At 30.9% G+C, this 11,549-nt stretch overlaps 1 protein-coding gene across 9 annotated transcripts in view; it reads left to right on the forward strand.

Moving 5' to 3' along the window:
• LOC140047237 (prominin-1-A-like) overlaps nucleotides 1-11,549 on the forward strand; it is a 39,091-nt gene that overhangs the window by 23,519 nt on the left and 4,023 nt on the right. Inside the window, exons 18-24 of one of the 9 annotated variants that reach the window (XM_072092129.1) lie at nucleotides 389-595; nucleotides 1,307-1,396; nucleotides 1,821-2,004; nucleotides 4,095-4,184; nucleotides 5,535-5,600; nucleotides 10,019-10,063; nucleotides 11,264-11,376. In XM_072092129.1, the coding sequence (XP_071948230.1) occupies nucleotides 389-595; nucleotides 1,307-1,396; nucleotides 1,821-2,004; nucleotides 4,095-4,184; nucleotides 5,535-5,600; nucleotides 10,019-10,063; nucleotides 11,264-11,349 (768 nt within the window). In that variant the 3' untranslated portion in view covers nucleotides 11,350-11,376. Of the gene's footprint in view, nucleotides 1-388; nucleotides 596-1,306; nucleotides 1,397-1,820; nucleotides 2,005-2,779; nucleotides 3,533-4,094; nucleotides 4,185-5,534; nucleotides 5,601-10,018; nucleotides 10,064-11,263; nucleotides 11,377-11,549 lie in introns of those variants that run through there. The other 8 variants (XM_072092128.1, XM_072092132.1, XM_072092134.1 and 5 more) reach the window with 8 other exon arrangements.

The following is an 11,549-nucleotide window of genomic DNA, read 5'->3' on the forward strand; positions in this document are numbered from 1 at the left end:
GGTCATATTAATTGCATTGCACGTATGTTGTTGCAGTGTATCTAAGTGTGACTCAGGATTTAGTTCATGCCACATAAACTGGACACTTTCAAACTGACGCAAAGTCTGGTTTTCAGAATGTATTTTTGATATCGAAAAGATTTCAATTTGTGCTGACCAACGCATAGTGGTGTTCTTAGTCACTTTGACCTAGAATTTGCTGGAACTATAGAGAAATAGGTAGCGAGGAAGCACATGCCTGGCATATGCAAAATTAATTAAAATCATGTTACTAGGTCCTAGCATGGATTTCTCCTAGGTAGTTAGAAATCGAAATTGGTTGCCGGGTTATAGGATGGTTGTTGGCTATCAAGTAAAAAGGTACTTTTATTCTTTACTTTTTTTTCAGAATGAATTGTTAGAAGAAGCTGAAACATTGAACGAAGAAATCATCGAAATACAGTCAACTGGGAATAAGACACTCAAAGCAGCAACTTACACTGAGTCCAAGATAAAGGAAAATGCAACGCAACAAGCTGTAAAGGACAGCACAAGTAATTACACAGACCGTCTTATTAAATATGCTGAGAGTTATGTTGATCACTTAACTCAGGAGGTAATGCTATGATATTATTATTAATAATAATAAGCTTTATTTATTCATGGACACTTAACTGTTTTTCAGTAAGGCCGTTCCAAAAACAAAAAAACAAATACAAAACAAAATGTATCCAGAAAAATGGAACGTAGAACAGACCTTAATTACTATTAAAGCAAAATATTTAAAAAATTTAAATGGAATAAAATAACAATAAAAATTGATAGATTTACTGAAACTAGTTACATTATGACAAGTTTCAGTTCTTGACTAGATTCATTGACACATTTTATTAGCTTCTAAGTACAGACAACCAGCAAAGACACAATATACTTAAGTCATAGATTGTTGCAAATTAAAAGCTTGGTTCCTACAAGGACTTTAAGCGCAATGTATGTGTTTTCACCAATCACAAGCAATGAATGTTGCTTTTCATTGGTCAACTTGCTTGTTGCGGATACGTCCTTGCGTCTACTTCCTTTCGTTGCGTCTCTAGTGGGAACTAAGCTTTACAATGAAGCCTCTTTATGATATATGTTTAATACACACAAAGGAAAAAGGTTTAAAATACTAACTTAACATCAAAGGAAAGGAAAGTTCAGTTATAGTAAAGGACGATACTTGATACAGTAGTACTATTGCATGCCATGTGACCCATAATCGTCCAATCAAATGGCAGGAACTTATTTAGGTGTTATATAATATACAATATGCACTTTTATGTTTCAGGTTGAGGATGATTTGGCACCTTGTGGGTCAATTAGCAACTTGTATAATTTATTTGTTGACACAGTTTGTGATTTTAATATTGATGCAATGGTGAGTGTAACTGTCGCAGAAATATGTTGTACCATCAAAGATATACATGTATATATATATATTTGTATTGTTTTTAAGAGGGCCTCTTCAAGTCAGCTGTACTGCTGTAGTACAGCTGTTACAGCTACCCTTGTAAAACAAAGTTAAGTAAATAAATACAAGTATTTTTGTGCTTTAGAAATATTTGACATCAGTTTTAGCCCTACCTTACCTAATCTCTTCAGGTCTCTTGGCCCATAAGGCTGCAGTAGAAATTTTCCAGTTGGTTCTATCAGCAGTGATTTGTTTTGCTTTGTTCCATGACCTCCATCCTAGCTATTATCTTTTCCACTATTCTTTGCCATGTTATTTTTAACAACCAGAAATTACTGAAAATACATGGACCTTTGAAAATACAGTAACAATCATTTTTTTATCATTTTAGAACACAATATGGTTCACATTAGGTTGGAGCATTTTCTTTTTTATACCAAGCATAATTTTTGCTGTAAAACTCGCAAAATATTACCGCATTATGGACGATGAATATATTGAAGTTCCGAAACCAAAGAAAAAGAAAAAAAATAAGAAAAATAGAGATGCAGAAACACCAGAAGAGGATGAAATGGGTAAATATTAAAATATGTTTTTATTGTTTACTAATATTGCTAAGCTAATATCACATGCTCTCATGCTCTCCTTAAACGATTCCCACGCAACACAAGGTCGTAAGTGTAATCCAAGCAAATTGACCAATGACAAGCGACAGTTCAGATAATCCATCGCTTGTCATTGGTCAAATTACTTACATTGTATTTACTACATCCTTGCGTTGAGTCTTAGCGGGAACCAAGCTTTAGCAACGTTAATTGTTTCATTTTGAATGGGTTAAAATGGTTTAAAGTATTTTATAAATATATCGTTTTTTTTTTTAATATATCAAGATTTGGATAGGCGGTTTTTTTTCTTCAAATTTTAAACTACACAAATCACAGTCAAACTTCAGATACAATATAGAAAGGCTGTTACTGACAAACACACTGCACAGCACTATTCTAAAATTGTCTTGGTGCATGTTTCTGCTGAGCTTTAAAAGATAGAATTTCTCAGCAGAAAGAGGTCCTTAAGCTCAAAACAAAAAAAGTGTGATGTGCCCAAATATGGTAGTGATATGACATCACCATGTCCATATATGGGCACTTCATTTTTTTTGGTCACAAAGTTGAATAGTGTAGACCAAGCTTTAGATATCATACAATTTGATTTCCATTGTAAGTAATTAATATGTAGTTTAAACCTGGGAGATATCTATCTGTCTTACTGTTGTTGTCATATTATTTTGATGTTTTTTTGTTGCTGCAATGATGCATAACACATGGTTCCATTTTCTCTCATTCCATCCAGTCCCTCTAACACACCCTCGTTATTAAGGTGAATATTTTGAATTATTGTTTGTGATGTTTTTGTTTTGTGATCGTAAATTAAGTGTGATCGTGTCGGATTTTAGTGTGATTGTGTTTTACACTGGTTTGCCTTGAGAATTCATTTTTAAATGAATGTTATGCTGATCTTGCCGACTATTCTCATAACATCTCAACACCATTTGAATTTTGTTTGCATTTTGGCACGTTAAACTAACAATAATAAATTTTACTAAAAACTTTAAAAAAAATTAACTGCTTAAAGGTGAGTATTTCAAATTATTTACATTAATAAATGTTAAGCTCTGTCTACACTATCAAACTAGTTTGTCAAAAAAGTCTGATGTGCCCAAATATGGTAGTATGGTAATATGACATCATCATGTCCGTATATGGGCATATTACATTTTTTTTGTCGCATAAATTTGATAGTGTAGACAGAGTTGATTGTATGTGTCACAATTTGATTGGTAGATGCAGAATGTGATTTTGAGAGACGTCTAAAAGATCTAGCAAATAGAATTATAGTAACGTGATTGGCCTGTTTGAATCACATGGTCTTCATTGCACAGTGCACATGACTTGGGTCTGAATATTGCTCTTGTGACCGCAACATTTTAAATATTCCTTTATTTGATAACAAAATGAATTTGATCAATTACTAATATGGACCTACTAGCTTGCTTTTTGCATAAATATAAATTTAAATTTGATTAACAACCAAAAATGATTTATTTTATTATTTGTGTGTTATTAAAACATTTCCATTCATTTTTATTTTGAGAAATTATTTATTATTATGATTATTTGTCTAATGATTTAGTACACCATTTATGCAGATAATTTTCTAATAAGAGTTCAGTAATAGAATCATCATTGCACCATAATACCTCTTTCAAAATGTGGTCTTTTGAATAACAGAATGACCTTAATGATTGTTTGTTAATTTCCTTATGTAGATGTAAGTATTTTAATATCCTACTGTCAATTGAGGTCAATTGACCCCCCACTCCGACCTTGTTGACCCCCCACTCCGACCTTGTTGACCCCACTATGACCTTGTTGACTTGCTTATGTTATTAATTAAATATAATATTAAATAAAAATATAATTAATATTCTTTATTCTTGCTGTATATTACTGTTTTATCTATTTTACCATAACTTTACTGCCTTTCTTGTGTTTATTAAATTCTTCATAACATAACATTCATTCTTCATAATAATAACCCTATTATAAGAATTCTTTTCTTGGTGATGGCGCTATTTACTCTACTTCTGTACGGTGTATGATTTCAGGGGCTGATAGCATACAACTGATGGAGAACAGTCGACGCGGGGCAACTAACAAGGATGTTACACCCTACGCCAACCCCCATTACAGACATGGTACAGTCCAATGCACTTTCACCTTTACTTAGTTTTTTAATGACTCTTTCATGATTTCAACTATACCATCATTGTTACCGTGGTTACATGGTATGAATACCATTTTAGCAACCATTTAAAATTTCTGTAATAATAATGTGTAATATATAATAATGCTCTGAAAAAAGGCTCTGTCTACACATGGAGATTTACATCTCCTTCGTCTCCACTATCAAACTTTATGTGAAAAAAAAAATGTGATGCGCCCATATATGATGATGATGTCATATCACTGCCATATTTGGGCATAGCACACTTTTTTGTAAAACTAGTTTTATAGTAGGAACAGAGTATAAATGTTTCTAACCGTCATTATTATATTGCACTTTATACAGAAGTATCAAATCATAGTTGTGTGACCTTAGACACCCGATATATTGAGTTGAAATCATGAAATGGCATTCTTCAACAGCACACTTGCTTATTTTGAGGTGTTGGTTTTCTAATATACTTTTTATGTTAATGTATATTTCTTGTATGTACTTCTGTAATAATTAAGCTGTATTGATGGCATTAGCTTAGTATGTTTCCTGTTCAAGTTTAAGCACAGTCTTAAGTTGCATGCAGCAATATAGTAAGAAAAATTAATTTCGATTATAGACATATATATATCAATATTTTTACGACAGAATTACCAAATTTGACACAAACGTTATCATTAATTTAGTTTAATAAATAAATCTCAATGTTTTACATTATTTATTTACTTTTATTTATTATAAAATTGTGTAATTTTACTTTAGTAAATTAGTTATTAAACCTTTTTATAATTACTATACACAGATAGTTGCATGAAAGCACTTCAGAATGATTACGATTTGTGAATCTTCTAATGATAAACTTGTGGATGCAGGCATTGATCGTACTAAAACTAAATACTGTAAACAAACGTAGAAACACAACATTAGCTTTATACGATTATTTTTTTTAATTTGTAGATTAATTTCAGGATTTATTTAAAAATATTAATTATTTGTTTAGGTGAATATTTACAAATGTGCAACTACAAATAAAACAAACACGTATGAAAAAAGTCAATAGGAAAGTTTACAATCAACACAAGCAATCTTATAAGCGGAGGTCAAAGGTTATGCCTCTGAATTAATTTTCCTAGGGTTTAGGCTAATAAAAAAAACTTGGTGTACATCACATTTTTTTTGCCACATAAAGTTTGATAGTGTAGACAGAGCTTTAGTTTGTAGACAGATGGCAATGGGCTCTTGAACCTCCGCTTATTAAACCAAATAGCGAGTGTTTTAAGGACCATTTTGCATCGTATATTGATTTTAGAAATTCATTGATTTGTTTCAGATTCACCGATTCTTGGATACAATGATCTAGGAGGAGCAGGAGTGCCTCCACCTGCCTACAATTACGGTGAGCATTATAACATCACTCCTCACACCGACTACTTCTAGCATCTTATATACATCATCTATTTCTTCGTTTGTCATATTCTTCGCGGTTGTATGCAATATCACAAGACTTCTTATGCTGAGCTAAAAATCTACTCAACCTTATCACAAGACTCCTTAAGTTGAGCTAAGATTTGCTCAACTTTATCACAAGACTCCTTAAGTTGAGCTAAAATTTACTCAACTTTATCACAAGACTCTTTAAGCTGAGCTAAAATTTGCTCAACCTTATCACAAGACTCCTTAAGTTGAGATAAAATTTGCTCAACCTTATCACAAGACTCCTTAAGTTGAGATATATTTTACTCAACCTTATCACAAGACTCCTTAAGTTGAGATAAAATTTACTCAACCTTATCACAAGACTCCTTAAGCTGAGCTAAAATTTGCTCAACCTTATCACAAGACTCCTTAAGCTGAGCTAAATTTACTCATCCTTGCTAACATTATTTTCCGTTTCTTATTACTATGTATCAAAGAGAAATATTATAAATGACATTAATTAACCAATTAATTATCATTTGCATATTAATACCGAAAATTATATACAATCTATTATCAACTAAATCTTTTATTTCTGATTTATTTTCTTAATAAGCTTTTTTTTAAATTTAATGTTGAGACTATACATTGAGGTAGTATGAACTAGAATTCTTTTGCTATTCAAACAAAAGTTCCAACCAGCTTCCTTCACTTCTATGAATTTATTCGTCCCTATACCTGCCTATACATCCCATTCTTTCCAATTTCCTTAGATTCAGTTATGTCCAATATTAGCAATTTACAACTTAATGTAGTTTTGTAATTAAGATTTCATTTTTGTTGGACCAATACTTAATGTAGAGGATGAAAGAGGATTAACTAACTTAATGGCTCTAACTTTCACTATTTTTTTACTTTCATGTAAAAATAATCAGAAATTATTCAATTGTGTAGTAATATTGAAAAACAAAACAAATGTAATAATTATTTCCAAGCTTTAAATTTTTTCCAAGATTTGTGTGCTTGTGTTTGATTTAATATTTTTTTAGTATTTTGTAATTAAATTTTATTTATACCATATGTATTCTACGTTTTCTAAATTAAATTGTGTAAAAAATAATATTACAAAGCTTTGACTGTAATTATTATGATTACATTATTGAAATTTAATTATTTTAAATAATACATTAGGGAGTAAGTAGAATGCCTGTATTTTTTTTTGTAGGTAAGTGATGCAAATAACATGAATTATTCATTAGCTATGTTATTGAATATGCATGATACGTGACCTGAGAATTGACCTGACTAAAAACGATCTTCATTGAGCAATCTGTCAGTCTGAACGACACATTATGTGTGCTTTTCATGTCGTTTCCAGGGCTGTATACCATCAGTAGATTGTTTCCTTTTCTTGTGACCACTTTACCATTTTATTTGTCGTGGCTATGGTACGACATGATTCAAACCCCACAAAGTCTGTTTTGATTTATTTTTATTTTTACAAAAGAGAGAGAGAGAAGTTATTTAGAGGGTTCGGTATCTACACTATCAAACTAGTTTGACAAAAAAAGTGTGATGTGCCCAAATATGGTAGTGATAAACCCAAATATGTCCATATATTGGCAATACCTACAATGAATAATTCAGGATTTCTGCATCTACCTACAGAGGAAACAACTGGTAAAAGTGACTTGACCCGAATGACCTTTTTAGTCCATTCTTAGTGTGCTATGTAAAGTATGCTTTTATTATAAATGCTTAAAATACCATATTTATGAATATAATTATTTTAAACTGGTGCTTAATCTTAGTAAGATGTCTTTCTTAATTTAGTATTACTATTTAAATTTAAAAACCATGATCTTTTCATTCAATTGTATTTAATGAACTATTTAATATACTAATATAAAATAGCTGCATCCAGTGTTTGTGAGAAAAAATTTCTAATTAAATTAATTATTTGTATATATTTATAATATTTATTATTTTTAAAATTTATAACAATTTAAAAGTTCTGGCATTTCAATATTAAAGCAAAGTACAGAATATTAATACAAAAACGAAATTATTTTATAAATCTTGAGTGAAATATATCTACTAATTTAAAAACAGCCAAAATGATATTTTTTTTCATGATTCATTCATTTTATATAACATAATATAATAGTGGTAATCATGTAAAAAGTTGATTATGACTAATTTATTTGAGGGTATTTTTAAACATGCTATATATAGATATATAAGTATATAAGGTTGTTAATAGACCAACATGAAAAAAGAATTCTAAATCTTTACCTTGATATGATATTGGTACTATAATGTGATTCCTGATAAGTGTTTTGGGGAAATATGAGTAAATAGCCTAGATACAACTTAAAGTAAATTGCAAATACTATCAAATGAGATATCTTTTTATTTTTGAAAATGAATATAATCTTATCCCATCATTTTCCCCAAATGTTGTACCCTGGGACTACAGGTCATATGCAGGAAGTACTATGAATTGTTGATAGTGACCTGTTTGCCATGGCGATTATAGTGACCTGTTTGTCATGGTGATAATAGTGACCTGTTTGCCATGGTGATAATAGTGACCTGTTTGCCATGGTGATGATAGTGACCTGTTTGCCATGGTGATAATAGTGACCTGTTTGCCATGGTGATAATAGTGACCTGTTTGCCATGGTGATTATAGTGGCCTGTTTGCCGTGGTGATGATAGTAACCTGTTTACCATGGTGTTAGTGATGTGTTTGCCATGGTGATGATAGTAACCTGTTTACCATGGTGATAATGATCTGTTTGTCATGGTGATGATAGTAGCCTGTTTACCATGGGGATAGTGACCTCTTTGCCATGGTGATGATAGTGACCCTTTTGCCATGGTGATGATAGTGACCTGTTTGCCATGGTGATAATAGTGACCTGTTTGCCATGGTGATGATAGTGATCTGTTTGCTATGGCAATGATAGTGACCTGTTTGCCATGGTGATGATAGCGATCTTTTTGCCATGGTGATGATTTTGACCTGTTTGACATGGTGATGATAGTGACCTGTTTGCTATGATGATGAAAGTGACCTCATGTTTCTACACTGATAGGTAATATAGCATATTTATTTGTGATCAATTCAATGTAGTTATATCTTATAAGGTCAATTATTAAAAATAAGTGTTGTATTTTGGAATTGAATTTGGAATAAAATGCATTTTTTAAATTTGGATTATTTTTGTTCAAGTCACACAATGCAAGAGTTTTATTAAAAGTGGTGATGATTGATGCAAAGGATTATTTGACAATCAAGGTGGATACAAGTTGTAAAGCTCTGTCTACACTATCAAACTAGTTTGACAACAAACTGTGATGTGCCTAAATATGGTAGTGAAATACCCAAATATGGTAGTGATATGACATATCATGTCCATACATCGGCACATCACATTTGTGTGTGTCTAGACAGAGCTTTAAGGTTCCTGCAAACATTTAACAAAAGAGTTAACTTTCAAACGATTTGGAGTTAGCAACTGAAATTTTTTGTGGTTCGTGATCGTAAAAATGTTTGCCACAGGCCAGATAAAAGATGGATGGTGGCTGTAGTTGGTAATAACAAACACTGAATAGTTTATTTTCAAATGAGTTATTAATAACTTTGGCTTCAATTACCCCGGAACAGTGATAATAATGTCAAGGTAATAATAACAGTGCATGATCCAAAAATATTGTTTTGCTTTATATATTTACAATTTGCATACTGTAGTTATAATACGATTTTGGTTTGAGCTTTAGTTGCTTTTGTAAACTGTATAGATATTATTACATTGTTGAACAAGTTCTATGTTCTTTGCATGTTGATAAATATAAAGTTTGTTTATGTTGTTTCATTACAAACAAAATTTAGAAATTATTTATTTTTTAGCATGTAGTGTAATTAGTATAAAAGGGTGTTGTTTGTTGTTGCTTGTATTTACTGTATTGGTTGCATTTGATCCGTACTAAATTTATCTGCACTGCTTTTGTTCATATTTTATTTTTCCCCTTTCTACATCTATATGTTTTTGAGAATGTAATTGGTAATTTGTATTAAGTCAAGTCTATATTTGAGCCTGATTCACATTGATTGATTAACAATTGTAAACAAATTGTAAACACAACAGTGGATATCGTTTGCTGTGTACAATTCATGCATTTATGAATTAACCTGTTATATGTCTTACACAAATAATTTAACCAATAAGGATTTGACCAATAAGGGTTTGACCAATAAGGGTTTGACCAATAAGGGTTTGACCAATAAATACTTCAACACTCTTCAACACTATTTATATTTTTAACTTTTTTTTTTATAAACATTACTTAATGGTTTAATCATGTTTTTGTTTACATATTGTTTATTTTCAGAGGACCCTCATTCTCTTCCTTACAGCCGTTTACCGGAATCATATGGTACACAAAATTCATTTTAATTTTTGTTTTTCGTCATCGGGGGTGTTTTCATTAAGTCCTTTAAGTTTTGCTTAGTGGTGTTAATTAACCTGCTGAAAAAGGGATAATAACAATAATAATTCATTATCATAATCATGAATTGTTTGTTTATACCTAGCTCAAAATATTCACAAAACATGGACATTGTTTTGAATATCAACTGTGCTATCAACATTTCACAATAATGCTTTTGTTATTTACATTCATGTTTTGGTACATTTAATACCATATAAGGCATCTCTGTATATTTCTTCTCCTTATATGGTCAATGGTTATGGTCTATACTCCTTATATGGTCAATGGTTATAGCTTATACTCCTTATATGATAAATGGTTATAGCTGATACTCCTTATATGACAAATGGTTATGTCTTATACTCCTTATATGGTGAATGGGTATGGCTTATACGCCTTATATGGTCAATGGTTATGGCTTATACTCCTTATATGGTCAATGGTTATGGCTTATACTCCTTATATGACAAATGGTTATGGCTTATACTCCTTATATGGTCAATGGTTATGGCTTATACTCCTTATATGGTCAATGGATATGGCTTATACTCCTTATATGGTGAATGGTAATGGCTTATACTCTTTATATAGTCAATGGTTATGGCCTATACTCCTAATATGGTCAATGGTTATGGCCTATACTCCTAATATAGTCAATGGTTATGGCTTATACTCCTTATATGGTCAATGGTTATGGCTTATACTCCTTATATGGTCAATGGTTATGGCTTATACTCCTTATATGGTCAATGGTTATGGCTTATACTCTTTATGTAGTCAATGGTTATGGCCTATACTCCTAATAAGTGTCTGTCTGTCCTCCTTGGTCAGTTGATGTATTTAGTCTTCATCTACCATCGCAATTTATTAAAATTTGTGATTTATTATTATTTATTAGCATTTAGAAAATAATATTCTTTTTGTTCCTGAAATGATAGTATAATATTTTTGTATGATTATTAAAATATTCATTTTCATTTCTACTAACCATTTTAACATTTATCATGCTTGCTATATTTTATTTTCTATATATATACTGTGTTATGCATCTGTTAATATCATGTATACATTTTCATTTTGTTTTAATCATAACTTGCATGTGTTTTTTTCTTTCTCTCACTATCATTTCATTTACAACTCACATAGACTCGGACGAAGGTGTTTATTTTCCTGTTGCAAATGGCATGCCAATGAGAAGGCTATTGTATTCTAGGCGTGGTGATAAATTATAAAAGTGTGTCTTTTGTCTTTATACACCGGTAACATATTTTATGCTTTTTTCTTTTATAAGAGGCAGAACTATTTTTTATTTTATAATACTAATTGAAAATATTTGCATAAACAAAATGTAATTACTGTTATCTGTGCACTCTCTATAATATCATTCATTCTCACAATATATTCTGTATACATTAGTAGTCAATTTTTTTGT

The sequence above is a fragment of the Antedon mediterranea genome, chromosome 4 (assembly GCF_964355755.1).
Source record: "Antedon mediterranea chromosome 4, ecAntMedi1.1, whole genome shotgun sequence".
In the NCBI taxonomy this organism is placed as follows: Eukaryota; Metazoa; Echinodermata; class Crinoidea; order Comatulida; family Antedonidae; genus Antedon; species Antedon mediterranea.